Source organism: Daldinia loculata (genome assembly GCF_022478755.1).
Source record: "Daldinia loculata strain CBS 113971 unplaced genomic scaffold F4817scaffold_27, whole genome shotgun sequence".
Lineage (NCBI taxonomy): Eukaryota > Fungi > Ascomycota > Sordariomycetes > Xylariales > Hypoxylaceae > Daldinia > Daldinia loculata.
The window spans coordinates 407,686-423,675 of record NW_026054881.1 but is presented as its reverse complement, the minus strand read 5'-3'; the positions used below and the strand labels follow the sequence as shown (position 1 = coordinate 423,675).

The 15,990-nt window shown below is 51.4% G+C and overlaps 6 protein-coding genes across 6 annotated transcripts; 4 read left to right on the top strand and 2 right to left on the bottom strand.

Moving 5' to 3' along the window:
• Positions 1 to 227: 227 nt before the first annotated feature.
• On the top strand, positions 228 to 3,387 carry F4817DRAFT_120765 (phosphatases II). Its single transcript, XM_049297627.1, has 2 exons — positions 228 to 760; positions 820 to 3,387. Exons 1-2 carry the CDS (start codon positions 746 to 748, stop codon positions 3,253 to 3,255), a joined length of 2,451 nt encoding a protein of 816 aa, XP_049158710.1. The 5' UTR covers positions 228 to 745; the 3' UTR covers positions 3,256 to 3,387.
• Positions 3,388 to 3,652: 265 nt separating this feature from the next.
• On the bottom strand, positions 3,653 to 6,067 carry F4817DRAFT_338999 (phenylalanyl-tRNA synthetase beta chain). Its single transcript, XM_049303488.1, has 2 exons — positions 5,733 to 6,067; positions 3,653 to 5,662 (listed from the first exon to the last, which is right to left on the bottom strand). Exons 1-2 carry the CDS (start codon positions 5,783 to 5,785, stop codon positions 3,886 to 3,888), a joined length of 1,830 nt encoding a protein of 609 aa, XP_049158709.1. The 5' UTR covers positions 5,786 to 6,067; the 3' UTR covers positions 3,653 to 3,885.
• A 1,089-nt stretch (positions 6,068 to 7,156) lies between these two features.
• Positions 7,157 to 9,862, top strand: F4817DRAFT_120703 (armadillo-type protein). The gene is made up of 8 exons (XM_049297626.1): positions 7,157 to 7,426; positions 7,494 to 7,599; positions 7,654 to 7,805; positions 7,864 to 8,355; positions 8,417 to 8,676; positions 8,726 to 8,826; positions 8,879 to 9,216; positions 9,270 to 9,862. The coding sequence occupies exons 1-8, from the start codon at positions 7,361 to 7,363 to the stop codon at positions 9,621 to 9,623; spliced, it is 1,869 nt and encodes a 622-aa protein (XP_049158708.1). The 5' UTR covers positions 7,157 to 7,360; the 3' UTR covers positions 9,624 to 9,862.
• On the bottom strand, positions 9,402 to 11,154 carry F4817DRAFT_338980 (S-adenosyl-L-methionine-dependent methyltransferase). The gene is made up of 2 exons (XM_049303487.1): positions 10,893 to 11,154; positions 9,402 to 10,834 (listed from the first exon to the last, which is right to left on the bottom strand). Exons 1-2 carry the CDS (start codon positions 10,940 to 10,942, stop codon positions 10,102 to 10,104), a joined length of 783 nt encoding a protein of 260 aa, XP_049158707.1. The 5' UTR covers positions 10,943 to 11,154; the 3' UTR covers positions 9,402 to 10,101.
• Positions 11,155 to 11,289: 135 nt separating this feature from the next.
• On the top strand, positions 11,290 to 13,435 carry F4817DRAFT_338979 (peptidase M16 inactive domain-containing protein). The gene is made up of 2 exons (XM_049303486.1): positions 11,290 to 11,495; positions 11,606 to 13,435. The coding sequence occupies exons 1-2, from the start codon at positions 11,370 to 11,372 to the stop codon at positions 13,199 to 13,201; spliced, it is 1,722 nt and encodes a 573-aa protein (XP_049158706.1). The 5' UTR covers positions 11,290 to 11,369; the 3' UTR covers positions 13,202 to 13,435.
• F4817DRAFT_338977 (uncharacterized protein) lies at positions 13,436 to 15,544 on the top strand. Its single transcript, XM_049303485.1, has 2 exons — positions 13,436 to 14,047; positions 14,142 to 15,544. The coding sequence occupies exon 2, from the start codon at positions 14,169 to 14,171 to the stop codon at positions 15,447 to 15,449; it is 1,281 nt and encodes a 426-aa protein (XP_049158705.1). The 5' UTR covers positions 13,436 to 14,047; positions 14,142 to 14,168; the 3' UTR covers positions 15,450 to 15,544.
• Positions 15,545 to 15,990: the final 446 nt, after the last annotated feature.

Below are 15,990 nucleotides of genomic sequence, written 5' to 3'. Positions count from 1 at the left end.
TTAGATTAGAGAGTTCTTATCGATAAGATTTATCCCGTAGCCGATGCATCTAATTCTTGGCGGTAAATATGCACGGGCCTATTGATTCATTGTACCTTAGGTACCTACTCCACTTCAACCTCTTAGGCTCGTCCATGTGTGACGTCGGTGTCAGCCACATGCGATTCCCCAATTTCCAATTTCTCAGCCTCGCCTTTCGTCTTTGGTCTAATGCAGAGGGATCCATGGGTGTACCTAAGGTTTAGTAAGGTAGGTAGATTAGGTATGTAGATGTACTTACCTCTTGCCCTGAACTGCCCGTTGACTCTAGCTGCCCCGCCGCTAAAAGTATATCTTACGCTCTAGCAGCGCCAGTGACCAGTGACCAGTGACGCTGGCAGGTCTGAATTTATACGTCTACCTAATCTACTAATGCACCTACACCTACACCTACTCGGCCAACCTCGAACCAACCTTTGGACAATGTGACGGCTGACTTTAACATATGATGCGCTGCCAACTCACGATACGCCACGATGCAGCTGGTTAAGCCGTAGTATTCTTGCATACCAACTCAGTAGCAACAATTGTTCCCTTCTTTCATCAGCTGTAGTTTATCTAAGCCTGTCCTCCTGTCGAGCTGAAATCTAACGCCTTGCGGGTTTTCGGCCACCTTCAAGTTTCCCTTCGCTGGGCAAATGCGACAACAAGTGCCACCTCACCTTTAACTGCTTCGATGTAAACCTACACTTGCAAAGGTTCCAAGATGCAAGTCAAGAAGGTAGACACTTCTTCCGCACTCTCCGTTTGCTCTCGCCATTGCTAATTCCACCCTGACAGATACCCAATGTTGATGCCATCAGGGGCGGCGAGAGACACTCTGGTGAACTCCATCTTACAGAACACCATATCATATTCTCCTTTCCTAGTACCCAGCCAGATGGAGCACCAGCACAGCCGAGTGCCTCAAAACCTCGCGAGGTCTATATCGCCTATCCCATAATTGCCAACTGTATCTTTCGACCGTGTCCTAGTGTGACCGGGCGCCCATCCTCAATACGGCTACGATGTCGCGATTTTATGTTTATAAACTTCAACTTCTCGGATGAGGTACAGGGGCGGGATGCGTTTGAATACATCCGGAACCGCACATGTCGGCTCGGTTCGATAGAAAAGCTATACGCTTTCAGCTACCAACCTCTAAAGCTAGAGAAACCATTCGACGGATGGAATATCTACGATCCGAGAGTCGAGTTTAGACGGCAAGGAATCAGCACCAAGTCTGTCGATAGAGGATGGAGGGTATCCTTAATAAATAAGGATTATAACTTCTCACCGACCTACCCTAGCCTTCTCGTCGTTCCCTCCAAGATATCTGACAATGTCATCAAGTATGCCGGCTCGTACCGATCGAGGCAGCGCATACCTGTCTTAACCTATCTTCACTCCCTAAATAATTGCTCTATCACGCGGAGTTCTCAGCCTATGGTCGGTTTCAGGGGGAATCGTAGCATACAGGACGAGAAGCTGGTTAGCGCGTGCTTCTCCGCTTCGGCCACCGTTGAGTTTAATGGAATAGAGGCCCCAGTAGCGGACACGACGGAACCCAGCCCAGCATCCAGTCATGCAGACCTCCGAGATACTTTGGACACGGAAACTTCAGAAACGGAACGCCTTGAAGATGAGCTTATCGCGGGGGACGAGAGCAATTACGATACGAAAACGGGAAAGCGGTTGGTATATGGTGCACAGCAGAGCAATCTCATCGTGGATGCCCGACCAACCATCAACGCAGTTGTAATGCAGGCAATGGGAAAGGGGTCAGAAAATATGGAATACTACAAATTCGCTAAGAAAGCCTATCTGAATATCGAGAATATTCATGTTATGAGAGAATCTCTTAACACCGTTATAGAGGCCTTGAAAGATGGAGACATCTCTCGCCTACCTCCTAATCGCGAACTGCTCGCGAAGAGCGGTTGGCTTAAACACATTACTGGTATACTCGACGGGTCGGCCCTGATCGCACGCCAAGTTGGTATAAGACACTCGCACGTCTTGATCCACTGTTCGGACGGTTGGGACCGTACTAGCCAGCTATCAGCCCTGTCACAGCTGATGCTGGATCCTTATTACCGCACGATCGAAGGGTTTATCGTATTGATCGAGAAAGATTGGTTATCCTTTGGGCACATGTTCCAACAACGTTCCGGCTTGCTCAACCACGAGAAGTGGTTCGCTGTAGAACGCGATACCCTGGCTGGCTCGGCGATACAGCCCGGTGAGTCGGACGGCCGCGCGGGTGAAGCCTTCGAAAATGCGCTCGCGAGCGCAAAGCGATTCTTCAAGAACCGTAGCAGCGAAGCCAACGCGGAATCGGACGGCGACGGTGTGGCCTCACCAGCCGATGATCCGTCGCAAGTCAAGAAACCGGCACCAGGTACGCCCGAAGCTAGCGAAGCTACCCGACCCAACGAAATATCCCCTGTTTTCCACCAATTCCTCGACGCGACGTACCAGATCTTGCGACAACATCCTAATCGTTTCGAGTTCAACGAGCGATTCCTGCGGCGACTCCTCTACCACCTTTATGCCGGACAGTACGGCACGTTCCTATGGAATAACGAGAAGTCCCGTAAAGACGCTCGAGCGAACGAGCGAACGAGATCGGTATGGGACTATTTCCTATCACGGAAGCCAGAGTTTATCAACCGAGACTACGACGCGACAATTGACGATCGGCAAAGTGGCCGCGAGAGGCTCATCTTCCCGAAACTTTCTGAAGTGCGCTGGTGGCACCAGCTCTTTGGCAGGACAGATGCGGAGATGAACGAGTACCTCGATCTAGCTGCGGCGAGGGACGAGAGGCTCGGCAGCTATGCCCTAGGCACCACGACACCATCCATGCCGGGTGGCTTCACGGGCTCTCCGAATAGATCGCCACGGCCGTCACAAAGTCCCCAACCGCCAAGCTTACCTCTAAGCAAGAGCGTACTTACGGGTGTGGAATCTGCACACGAAGCACTTACGCCGGAGCAACGGGCAGTAGCCAATCCGGCAAGCCTAAAACACAACGCCAGTGCCGATACACCCAACGCGTTCACGACAAATCTCGCTAAGATTAGGGACGGGGTGGTCGGGCTAGATATAGGACGGGGTATGTTCGGGGGGTCTAGTGCTGCGAGCGTCGGCGAAGACGCGAGCATGAACAGGGACGAACAGGAGATGGCGGATATGCCAACAGGGAGCGAGAAGGGGAGCACGGAAATTGCGTGATCGGGAGGTATGTCCTCCCTGGCTACGATAGGGGCATTGTTATGGTGTTGTATTGTAAGAGTTACTACTAGGCGCCCTACGAACGAGAATAAACAAAAGAAGAGATGAAACGCTAGTTACGTGGTATGTTGATGCCACGCATATATACCTATGTACAGGCATTCGTTTGATGGTGTTGGCTCTTGGCTCCTGGAGGGTGTTTTGGTTTGGGCAAGAGGTTAGATGGGGTGAGAGGTTTGTAGTTGGTATGAGACGATGAAGCGATGAAGATAAGGCAATCAACGTTGTTGATGTTTAGATCGGCCATGGTCTACTGTGTACGTCTTGAGAGAAAGCAAGTAGTAGGCAGTCTGACGGAAAAGAATTATGTACTACTAAAACATCACGAAATTCCCAAGCTAGAAGTTTTGGATGATGCTAGGAATTCTTCCTATCAACCTATTCTAGGTGTTTTTTACCTAAATCTCATATCACCTGCGGTTTCTTTTTTATTCCTAGGTAGTCTTTCATCCTCGCGGGAAATAGACACAGATAGCAACACCGTCTAGCTCTAAGCTATCTTCTCTACTACCCTCACTTCACTTCACTTCCTCTCGTCGCGTCGCGTCTCGTCTCGTTTCTACCACCGCTTTATAAGAAGACCTCAAGATTGACTTCGAGAGCACTGACGGGGTACTTGAGCTCGAAGTTTTCGAGGACGGAGGGATGTAAGATGCCGAACTCGCCGATTCGCGCCGTCTTGCCGCTTAGGCGGGCGAAGACGGCAGCAGCGCGGCCGGGGAAGAAAGTAGCCTCGTCGTCGATGGGCTCGAGCCAGTAGCCGTCGCGCTTGAGGTGTTCGGGGGTGACTTTGAAATCCATGTCCTTGCCGGTGAGGCCTTCGTCGTGGGTCAGGAAGGCCTGGCGCAGCATAGCCATGACGCGGTCGAGTAGGCCGTGGACCTCCTCGAAACCGGAAGCCTTGCCGTACCAAGCAGCGGCGAAGTGGCGCTCGTTGCGGGCTTTTCGCTCCACGCTAGGGTCCTTGAACACGACGTCCGAAGTCTCGAAGATGCGGAGCGGGAGGGCCACGCCCTTGTTCTCGCGGATGGTCTTTAGTAAGCCGGGGAGTAGCGACGTGCGTACGATCTGGTACTCGGCGGTCTTGGGGTTGGCGAGTCTAACTGCTTTGGTGCCGTCGTCCTTGCGGTTCAGCCATGCGAAGTTCTCGTCGTGGCTGCATAGGATCAGGGGCATGACCTCGGACCAGCCGGCCATGCCGGACTCAAGGCGCACGATGTCGGCTAGTTTGTTAAGAGTCAGGGGCGCGCCGACTGTCTTGGTCACGGTCATCCTGGGGAGCTTGTTGAATCCGTACGCGATGCCGACATCTTCCATGATATCGCACCTCTGGAGTATGTCGGCGCGCGTCGGTGGTATCGTGACTTCTATTAGGGCGTTCGGGTCCTCGCTCGAGGGCTTAGCTGCTAAGGCCATTTTTGAGAGGAGTTTACTGATGTTCTCGGCGGACTCGGAGAGGCCAAGGCAACCGTTCAAGTAGTCGACCTCGACAGTCGTTGTTCGTGGTGTTAGGTTGGGTGTTATCCGCGTCTGGCCGTTGTGGTCGGATATGACCTTGATAGGCTCGACGGTGAAGGGCTCCTCGGCATAAACGGAGAACATTGCGACCATCATGTTGACGACAATTTCCAGCTTGGTCTGGTCCGTTGCCGTACATTCTATAAAGACGTTCTTGGTGTTGAGAGAGATCTTGGAATGGTCGCCGTTGATGATGGGTGGCAGCGAGAGGACTACCCTATTCGCGTCGTAGATTACAGGGTAAACTGAATTGTCCCGGATGATGTGCAAGTATTTACCTATATTCTTATCCTTCTCGTAGAAAGCCATCAGTTCCTCTCCATTCATCTGCTTGGTCTGGTTGAGGGGCGTGAAGACAATTTCTTGCGGCGGTCGCGCCTCGTACGTGAAGGGTCCCTTGATAGCATCCAAGTCGTGAGTTCCGATGGCGACTAACGTACGCTGGCGGGCGAGGTTCTGGTGTAGCTTGTCTTGAAGGGCGATGAAGGAATCATAGTTCTTCTGGGTGAACTTGACATTGCGCAAGATGGCGCCACCGACCAGCGGCCGCACTTTCATAGTATCCTCGAGGACAGTGATGGTATGCATACTCCCGGAGACAGGCTGGGTTAATCTGATGTTGGGAGTGGGCTGCCTTCCCCGGAAGATGTTGAGCATGAGGGCTATACCCTCGAAGCAGAGTAGGTCATATCGGTTGGCGGGGATCTCGATCTTCAGCTGGGGAGGTTCTTGGACACCATCCACGATAGGTCTCTCTTCATTCTCGGTATCTTCGTCTAGCTCGATACCAAACTCGAAACATAACTCTTCAAACTCGGCGGTGGTGAACCTGAATGATGGTGGAATGGTGTGTTAGTGGGGTAACATTCAGGGTCATGGAGGGGTTGAATGGTACGAACTGTTGACCCAGAGCCTCGTAGAGGTCATATTTGTTGACTGATATGGTAGGCATCTTCTATATGGCCCCTTATGAGGGTAGAACAGAGCCTAGAGGCCAGGTGTATTTGCGCAATTCGTTATTTCGAGGAATTGGTCGGTCCTGAGTCACCATCGACTTTGGAAATTCATTTGGGTTGCAGTTGTACATACGACCCCACCATGAGATATGCTTTATGCAATAGCGGGTGTGTGACCTACCTTAGCGCGGATATTATTCAAAACGGAAGATGAAGAGAGGGACAAGTACGTCAATAGCCCTTACATAACCAGGTAGGCCTATAACCAGGTACCTAATCTATACAAGTACAAGTACAAACCAAGTATAAAATGAATATAGCATGATACATAGGTAGGTATAGGTCACACTATCTGCTGGATGACCTTGGACGAAACATATAGCTCATACTCGGCCAATCAGCTTAATTTACGTTTGAACCTTTTGGCCAGGTATATTTCGTAAGCCAGCAATTATTCAAAACTGTCAGACCTATAAATCGCCTGCGGTATAACGAATACAGCTTCAGAGTGACATCACTGCTTCTAGTTACTGCATTCGGTCACATCGTGAACACATATGTTCGATCACATACGCAGCCCAACGCTGAGCTACGCTATACAAGCCTAAGATGTATAAGCGCTAACTTGATACGATTTAGATCTGCTAGAGGGTAAGAATTAAGAGACGGCTTTGTTTTTCGTTTAGGAACATTAGGCAGGTAACTAAAGTTACTAAAGACAGCATCGGAGGTGCACGGGAAATTACCTATGGCCTACCCAAAATACATGAAGCTGATAAGGTCCCTAAAATAAAGGTAAAAGATGAGCCAGGGGTGCAACGCGTAACAATACTTTCGAATTTAGGGCGGGGAAGTGCATGTAACGTACATAATTCCAAGGTACGTAGCATGATGAACAAGGGAACAAAAACGATATGTGGGGCATCTGTGGCACCCGGGCAGAGATTTCCATCATTAGGAGGTATCTCAAGCCAGACAGGACTAGACAACGCCTAAGCCACAATATTTTCAGAACTAAGAAGTCAAGGCAAGCGCCCCTTTGTTACCTCACTTACCTCACTTACCTCACTTACCTACCTTTACTTGCCCCATGCCTGATAATACCTGAAGTAGGTGCAGTACGGTACAATACCAAAGTACATAGTAGCTCTAGCCCGCCTTAAACCTATTTCCACCAAAAGCATCTTTCTCTTGGTCACAACACAATCCTATCCACCAAAGCGACCTTCCCATGATACCCCTCGATGATCTAATTTGGAAGACCTGATCCACGATTCACGGCGAACTGAAGACCACCCGTAGACGACTCACATCAAATTTACAAATTTACAACTCCGCCTATCCAACATACATTTTTTTTGGGCTATCGGAGCACTAGCGATAGTTGATCTCTGCCCGGTTTCGTCTCCAAGTCGCCAAATTGACCCGACATCGACCTAACTTAACTCATTGCATCACTCCACCAGACCGCCCACGCGATCAGCAAGCGCACTCCCAAGCCGGTTCTCAACTTGCCGGCCTCAACGCCTTCAGCACCTTTCGATTTTACTACTGCCTAATTACACCTCACCATGGCTGACGCGCCAAATGCGAACGATGAGCTGTACCCTATCGCCGTGCTCATAGATGAATTAAAGGTGAAGCGGTGACCCCAACCCATATATCACCACATATTAGGACCTCATCCTCTAACCTCGCCTTTAGCACGACGACGTTCTGCTCCGATTGAACGCCATCCATCGTCTATCAACAATCGCGCTCGCTTTAGGTCCCGAGCGCACTCGTGACGAACTCATTCCCTTTCTAGATGGTCAGATACCGACCCCAGCCTTTAAGCCAAACAATAATCTAACTTCAGCATCAGAGTCGGTCGAAGACGAAGATGAAGTTCTCGTAGCCCTAAGCGAGGAGCTGGGCAGCTTCATCGAATACGTAGGCGGGCCCCAATACGGCCACGTCCTCCTCTCCCCCCTCGAGAACCTCGCAGCTATCGAAGAGCCCGTCGTCCGGGATAAGGTCCGTCCATACAGCCTTGCGGGAATCCTTATCGTCATCTACTAACTATTTCTCGCAGGCCGTCGAGTCCCTCAACAAGATCTGCAGCGAGCTATCGTCCCAACAGGTCGAAGAGTACTTCATCCCTCTTACTATCCGACTATCTAAGGCAGACTGGTTTACCTCTAAGGTGTCCGGGTGCGGCCTCTTCACAGCTCCTTACTCGAAGGTGTCCCCTCCCGTCCAAGAACAGCTTCGCCAACAGTTTGGCCACCTAGTGCATGATGAAACCCCCATGGTGCGAAGACAATCCGCTACCAACATGGCTAAGTTCGTGAAAGAAATGCCCGCAGCTATCGTTGTGGAGGAGATGATACCCCTTTTCCAGCACCTCGCGCAGGATGACCAGGACAGCGTGCGATTATTGACTGTGGAGATTCTAATTTCTATCGCCGAGGTTGTGCCCAAGGAGCAGCAGGGCAGCCATGGCGTTTTGCTCACATCGTTACGAAATTTGATAGAGGACAAGAGCTGGAGGGTTCGATACATGATTGCTGATAGATTTGAAAAGGTACCAACCCCCTCCCTTGCTTCATGTTTTGTATAGCCTAGGCTAATGGCAAGCAACGCAGATTGCGAAAGCTGTAGACGAAGAGGTGGTCACTCGAGACCTAGTACCCTCGTTTGTCAAGCTACTGAAGGATAACGAGGCCGAAGTTAGGACTGCTATCGCCGGCCAGATCCCCGGCTTCTGCACTCTGGTCGATAGGACTACGCTGCTTAACGATATCATGAGCTCCATCGAAGACCTAGTCTCCGACACATCACAGCACGTCCGTGCCGCTCTAGGCACGCAGATCAGCGGCCTAGCCCCGATCTTGGGCAAACAAGAGTAAGCCTATCTACTAAATCTTAGGATCCTAGCCATTGACCTTTTTCAGAACTATCGACCACCTCCTTCCAATGTTCTTGCAGATGCTGAAGGATGAGTTTCCCGAAGTTCGTTTACATATCATCTCGAAACTCGAACTCGTCAACCAAGGTATATAACTCTCGCAAGACCCCGTAGAAGCTCGCGTTGTTAACGTTATCAGTCATCGGTATCGACCTACTCTCCCAGTCTCTTCTGCCCGCGATCGTGCAGCTCGCCGAAGATAAGCAATGGAGAGTACGACTTGCTATCATCGAGTATATCCCGCTCCTTGCTAGTCAGCTCGGCGTTCAGTTCTTCGACGAGAAGCTGAGCTCGCTGTGCATGGGCTGGCTAGGAGATACGGTCTTCTCTATCCGAGAGGCTGCAACTCATAACCTGAAGAAGCTCACCGAAGTGTTTGGAGTTGAGTGGGCTAGCGAAGCTATCATTCCGAAGGTGATGGCTATGGGCTCTCATCCTAATTATCTATACCGGATGACGACTTGCTTCGCCATCTCGGTAAGTGTCCTTACTATTTCCCGGCGATTTTTATAGATTCTAACCAGCCGTAGACTCTCGCGACTGTTGTCAGTTTGGACGTGATTGGAAAGTCGATTTTGCCTATGCTGGAAAAGCTTGTGGAGGACGAGATTCCCAACATACGCTTCAACGTGGCGAAGACGTACGCCGTGCTCATCGACGTCTTAAAACGACTCCCCGAAGAGGGTACCGTCTACAGTCTGGAGAAGGCCGGAACGACGACGACTACGCCGTCTCCTCGGGCAACCGAGCTCATCCAGCAGCGCATCCTGCCGAGCCTGGAGAAGCTGCAGAAGGACGACGACGTGGACGTGCGCTACTTTGCGACGACCGCGGTAGCAGGAATTCCCGGAATGGGTGGGGAGCCTATGAACACATCGCCGTAGATGAAAGATTAAAGAGAACTCTTTCAACATGCAGCCCATGTACTAGAGTGTCCTAGTCGCATCTCTCGCGAGATAGCCGTCCCGAATTGTCCAGCGTCAGTTCGTGCAAGGGTCCTTCAGAAGGTGAAATTTTGAGGGTCCGTAGAGTAGATGTATGGGAAGCACGCACACAGTCGTCGAATGCATTTTTTGGAGGTTTGTGTCCTGCTCGGCATTGAGGCCCGTAGGACTTTAAAGCTGCACAAACTTCTATAGAAGGGCTTCGAGCCATGAGCCCCAAACCGGCGCTCTTGTTTTGGAAGTTGCCTGATATGTGTATGATAAAAGACGAAAAAAAGAGCATGATGACCTAGTTTAATAAATCTCAGTCAAACAGGTTTGCAGTGATGCTGTTCCATCCTTCTAATCGTACTCTACTGGGGTATCTTTCCTAGGTTAATGCACTCCTACGTCTATGTTCGTACCGCCCGTGTTAATTTTAAATATCCCTGACTTTCTTAAAACATAAACTACTAATGGTCTGTCCCTTTACGCCGCCAAAACTAAAGCTGGGGTACTCGACCCTGCCGACTAGGTCGAACCGCCACCCTCTCGCGTCGCCGTCATCCTCTCCGTCCTTCCTAGCACCTTCGAACCAACTCTTCAGCTCCTCTTCGGTCCAGTTGCAGCTCGTAACAAGGAATAAGCCCCCATCGCGCACGAGAGGCGCAACCCGCGCTCTATAGGATTCACTAACACGACGCCCGCTCGCAGGGTCCGTCTCTGACGACAACGATATCGCGTCGAAAGTGCCCTTATCCAGTACGACGTCCCAGCCTTGCGGTTGTTGCACATCAGCCAGAAGCGCAGAGGCCGGCGTCTGAAGGATGTCGTGCTCGCGGAACTCGACCGGCTTTTCGCTTTCCGTTTCCGTGTCTTGCGATCGCGACTCCGCGATGCGCCGCGCGAACTCGACGCTCTGTCGCGAGTAGTCTACGCCTAGCATACGCCCTTGCCAACCCGCATCGCGCAGACCGAAGAGGAGAGATCCGTTGCCGGTGCCGAGGTCGAGGAATGAGGATTCTTCTAGGGAGAGGTGCAGTTCGGAGTCGGGGTCGGAGAGGAAGTCGATGACCTTGGCTTCGGCGTCCGAGTCGTCGAACCAGACGGTGCCGGTGTCGGCGGGGTTATGCGCGTGGTTGGAGATTTCGGCTGTGTAGAGGCTGTCCCAGCTGTTGGTTTGGTGTTAGACGAATGGGCTGGAGAGTGGAGGAGAATAGGTGGGCATACTATTCCTTGGTGCCCAGCTCGGACGGCTCGAGGTGTGTTGGCTTGGACATTGTAGAGGTTTTTATAAGTCAATTAGCTCTGGTAGCTAGGTACGTAGGAGAGACATGTTTGATTATGAAGCTATGGTTATGACCCTATTCTAGATTTGACCCAAATTACACACTTCACGATATAGTATCAGAATCGCAATCTTCAACTTTTAGAAGGTGGGAGGTTAAAGGAGGGGCATACGGCAGAACGGTACAAGATTGGTAGGCGGTCTCGTGTCTTGTTGGTAATCGAGATAAGATAAGATGAAGTATATTGCCAAGCTGCCAAGATGAATAAAAATGGAATGCACGGGCCAAGTATAAGCGACCGATAAGCGATAAGAGTCATTCACCTAAACTTTTCTGTCGTCACGGGCGAGGCGAATCTTCTTCGGCTTCCTTCTTCGGCTTCCGTGTAAACGTCTGTCGCAAATTCGATGCCCTCAGTATGTTTCGCGCTTGCTCGTCTAGATATTTAAATAGAGGTCTTACCTCTCCTGCGAGATCATGCGCTAGGGTATTCCGACCGCTTCAGACTCGCACGCTCGCCAGCGTGAACGTGCCAAGTCCAAAGGTGCGTTGACAATCTCATGTCTTGATTGCCTTCACTCATTCCTTTCGCTCACTCCTTTCACTCACTGCCTTCACCATGGATTCCTAAACCTATAAACTGACATAAAACAGGAACCGACAGAGCTCGACCAAATAACAACATTACCAAATGGAGTCCGAGTAGCATCAGAGGCTCTACCGGGGTCTTTCTCCGGTGTTGGCGTATATATCGAAGGCGGATCGAGATTCGAGAACACTTACTTGAGCGGGGTGAGCCACATCGTTGATCGACTGGCCTTCCATTCTACAGAAAACAAAACGGCAGAGGATATACAAGAGACGGTAGAGTCTCTAGGAGGAAACGTACAATGCGTATCCTCCCGGGAGTCTATGATGTACCAAGCCGCCACTTTCAACTCGGCTATCCCGACGGCGACTGAGCTACTTGCCGATACGATACGGAATCCCCGAATCACGGAGGAAGAGGTTGCCGGAGAACTTCTGACGGCCGAGTATGAAATCAACGAGATATGGAAGAAACCTGAGCTTATCCTGCCTGAGTTGGTGCATATGGCGGCCTTCAAGGGTAACACTCTTGGCAACCCTCTGCTATGTCCTCGGGAAAGGATACCGGAAATCAACAGTTCGGTAGTTAGGACATACAGAGACACTTTCTACCGTCCCGAACGGACCGTTGTCGCCTTTGCCGGTGTCCCGCATTCCGATGCGGTGCAACTAGCATCCAAGTTCTTCGGAGATATGCAAGCTTCTGGACACCCTCTCCTGTCTCGGACGGATTCGCTGTCATCGGATAGCACCGATACCTCAACTTCTTCATTTTCCTCAGCATCATCATCTCCCCCATCAACAGCATCTAGTATAATGTCCAAGTTACCCCTATTCAAAAACCTCTCTACTTCCGCAAGCCGCAACGCATCCGTCTCTACCACTCCGGCCATCTCGCCATCGCTGGAAGAACTCACCATGCCCGCGCATTATACCGGTGGTTTCGTCGCGCTCCCACCACAACCTCCCAGTACCAACCCCAACCAACCCGTATTTACTCACATTCACCTCGCCTTCGAGGGATTACCCATCGCATCAGATGATATTTATGCGCTGGCAACGCTTAACACGCTTCTCGGCGGCGGCGGATCCTTCTCCGCCGGCGGACCCGGGAAGGGCATGTATTCAAGACTGTACACCAACGTGCTCAACCAACACGCTTGGGTAGAGTCTTGTATCGCTTTCAACCATTCTTACACAGATTCCGGGCTGTTCGGCATCTCTGCTCAATGCATCCCCGGCCGCACACAGCACATGCTCGATGTCATGTGCCAAGAATTGAGGGCGCTTACTGTAGAAACCGGTTTTGCTGCCCTTGGCCATGCCGAAGTTAACCGCGCCAAGAATCAGCTACGTTCCAGTCTCCTAATGAACTTGGAGAGTCGAATGGTCGAGCTAGAAGATCTAGGCAGGCAAGTCCAGGTGCACGGCCGCAAGGTACCGGTCCAGGAGATGTGCCGAAAGATCGAGAGCCTCACGATTAATGACTTACGCCGGGTGGCGAAACAGGTTGTAGGGGGATTAGTACAAAACAACGGTAGAGGAAGCGGTGCTCCGACCGTGGTGCTACAAGAGGCCCAACACCCATTCAGCTCTATAAAACAAATGTCTTGGGAAGAGATACAGGATAGGATATACAAATGGGGCCTAGGTAAGAGGTAAACGGTAAGGAACTTGGCCGCCTCCGACAGCAGCGAGGTTCCTAGAAGCAATCATGCGCAATTTTGGGATCTACGATACGGCTAGTCCGAACCTAGTCCCCGAGCGCTCTCGCTTCGAGGAGCCCTTCAGTGTACAATGATGTATATTAGCGATGACAAGCGTCGGATTCTGTACGATGTAGACATGATCACAAGCATACCCGACTAATCGAGGCATTCCCAATCTCACGTTCTAGAATGGAGGCACGGCGCATAACTATGGACTACGAATAGGAGCAACTGCCCTAAAACGCCGCGTAAGCTTGATACCTACTAACGAGGATGAAGAGTATTTACGTCCTACGTCGGGACTCGACATGATCGGGTATATTAGCAGGAAGCGGAAATGAGTGTTCCAACGAGGTAGGACAAATACTGCTTCGAGTTGATGGACTTGTGGGCTATTACATGACTGCATTCGACAACCGTGCCATAAGCTTCCTCTCCATGCTATAGAGCAACGTGAACCGGCCTATGATTTCTGCTTCCAGCACACCGACGCACGTTTTCCGTACGATACAGTCTATCGGGGTTTCACGACAGTCCGCGAAGTTGCAGACGCTGGGACACGGACCGCCAGATCTCGGCTCTTGATCGTGGCACCGGGTCGCTATCTGGCGTAATCTGTGCCCGCCCCCGTGTTTCTCCCGTGTTTGCTCTGCCGTGTCGGTCTAGCTATCTATGGACCTGGTTCGGGTACCGGCGTAGGTGATCTACGCTGAAACTATATAAGCGGCAGTGGGATGAGTAGTAGATTATAACTAGACCCCTATCGCCATGCGTCCATCGCCTTGTCGGTAGCCATCGTCTAGTCCGCATTGTTTAGCTCTTAGATTAGGTACCTAACACGCATTGCCTATATCGACGCATCTTCGTATATCAAAATAGTAAACCACACTTACCACACAAGCAAAAACACCTCCCTAACCATGACGGCCATCACAAAAACAACACGCGGCCCCGACGGCACACAATCAACCCTAACGTACCGTCTTCCTCCTCAGACAACCCCCTTCGCCCCCTCCCAAAGCCAAGCCATGCCGTCCTCATGCTCCTTCTCCGTATACTGCCGCAGCCTCTCGTACTACGTATACTCGATGAACACAGCCGCGCACGACGCGCACCCCCTCGAGGGACAACACTGTCTCGCGGTGCAGGACCTCACTTCCGATCACCGGGTCGGCTATAACGCCGAGTGCTGGCCCGAGAACTACTTCGCGCTGTTCGACAACGAGTGGGGCGAACTAAACGGCGCGCCGAGGAGCGGCAACGAAGGGAGCGCTTCGACGGCTGCGTTTCCCGGGGATAAGTGTCTGGCGGGGTGGACGGTGGCGTGTACGACGACGATTACGGCTGGGGGCGGCGACATAGACAGTCACAACAACAACAACAACAACAACAACAACAACAACAACAACAACAACAACAACAACAACAACAACAACAGGAATGGATCTAAGAATGAGAACGCAGGTAACGAAAAAGTGCCCGAGCTCTACCCCCAAGCATGGTGCTGCCCCCCCGGCCAATGGACCTGCGCCACCGCCACCGCCGAAGGCGACAGACAAGCCCCCCAACGGCTATGCCAGAGCTATCTGACCGGGTCGACGAGCACCGACATCTGGATGTACTGGGACCCGGAGTTCGACACCGAGACCCCGGACGGGTCCACGTCGAGCCTCTTCGAGGCGTATACCTGGACCGCGGACGTCCCCGGGGAGCCGGACCCGACGCACGCCGCGACGGTGTTTCGGAAGGTGTTTCCCCTGGTGCTGAGTAGCAGCGCTGGCGCCGGCCCCGGCACTAATCCGGGCCTGGGAGCCGGGACCTCGGAAACATCAACATCAACAGCAGCAGCAGTAGTAGTTACAGTGACGGAAGTCGTTACGCTAGAGCCGACCCCAAGAATGCCCTCAGCAGCAGTAGCAGCGCGGGATAAAAGAACGGAGCCGGTGGCCGGGCTGCTACCGCCCGGGGGCCACTTGCTGACGTCGAGGTGTCTTGCTGCGGTCCTGCTGGGAGCTGCTTTCGCGACGGCGGTTATGTCGGTTTTTGGGTTCGCGTTGCTGTATCGCGGGAAGAGGAGAAGGCGGGAGCCGAGGTATCGCAAGGTTTTTGCTGACAATACCGTTTCCAAGGCGTCTCTCGACGATGCTGGGAAATGCGAAGTGGGAATTCTGTTCCAGCCTCGGGATATGGAGACCAGTTGAAGGCAGGCTAGCGTTTGGATTAGGCGTGTAGTTTTAGGTAGGCTCGTGAGGATTTGATTCGTATCCTTGAGTTTTGTTAAGAGTATTAATCTAGGTTAACCTTTTTCTTCAATCTATTATAGAATTGTTCCAGTTGGTGCTCTCGATCTCAAAGATCTACTTGTTATACGTCCCATAGCTAGGTACCCAGCCTCACAATTCACCAGACTCGTAAAAAAAGACAGCAAAGTTGTATAAGAAAAATCGAATCTATAAGATCTGTTTTTTTTCGCAGCCAATAGGTGCTACCGTGACCTATCTATTAAATTTGATGTTCCCGCCCCTACTCCGTATAAAGCGATATTCGAGATAATTCATAAGTCATGAAACCGTCCTCTTACGGTCCGCGTTGAACCTAGTATACGGCATCGCATGTTGTCTGCTAGACGTCTTTTATAATTATATCCCCAGCCATAAAAAAAATGCAAATTTTCAAACCCCCTTTTAGAATTCCCTTTTTTTTTCTTGCCAGCAATATGCAGATATCATCAATCATTGGATC

Bases quoted from the DNA above. Each gene is read 5' to 3' on its own strand.
- F4817DRAFT_338999 (XM_049303488.1), bottom strand. From the start codon at position 5,785: ATGCCTACCATATCAGTCAACAAATATGACCTCTACGAGGCTCTGGGT. The intron at 5,663-5,732 runs GTTCGTACCATT...ACCATCATTCAG, and splicing joins TACGAGGCTCTGGGTCAACA to GTTCACCACCGCCGAGTTTG.
- F4817DRAFT_120703 (XM_049297626.1), top strand. From the start codon at position 7,361: ATGGCTGACGCGCCAAATGCGAACGATGAGCTGTACCCTATCGCCGTG. The intron at 8,827-8,878 runs GTATATAACTCT...TAACGTTATCAG, and splicing joins ACTCGAACTCGTCAACCAAG to TCATCGGTATCGACCTACTC. The intron at 9,217-9,269 runs GTAAGTGTCCTT...AACCAGCCGTAG, and splicing joins CGACTTGCTTCGCCATCTCG to ACTCTCGCGACTGTTGTCAG.
- F4817DRAFT_338980 (XM_049303487.1), bottom strand. From the start codon at position 10,942: ATGTCCAAGCCAACACACCTCGAGCCGTCCGAGCTGGGCACCAAGGAA. The intron at 10,835-10,892 runs GTATGCCCACCT...CCAAACCAACAG, and splicing joins GAGCTGGGCACCAAGGAATA to CTGGGACAGCCTCTACACAG.
- F4817DRAFT_338979 (XM_049303486.1), top strand. From the start codon at position 11,370: ATGTTTCGCGCTTGCTCGTCTAGATATTTAAATAGAGGTCTTACCTCT. The intron at 11,496-11,605 runs GTGCGTTGACAA...GACATAAAACAG, and splicing joins TGAACGTGCCAAGTCCAAAG to GAACCGACAGAGCTCGACCA.
- F4817DRAFT_338977 (XM_049303485.1), top strand. From the start codon at position 14,169: ATGACGGCCATCACAAAAACAACACGCGGCCCCGACGGCACACAATCA.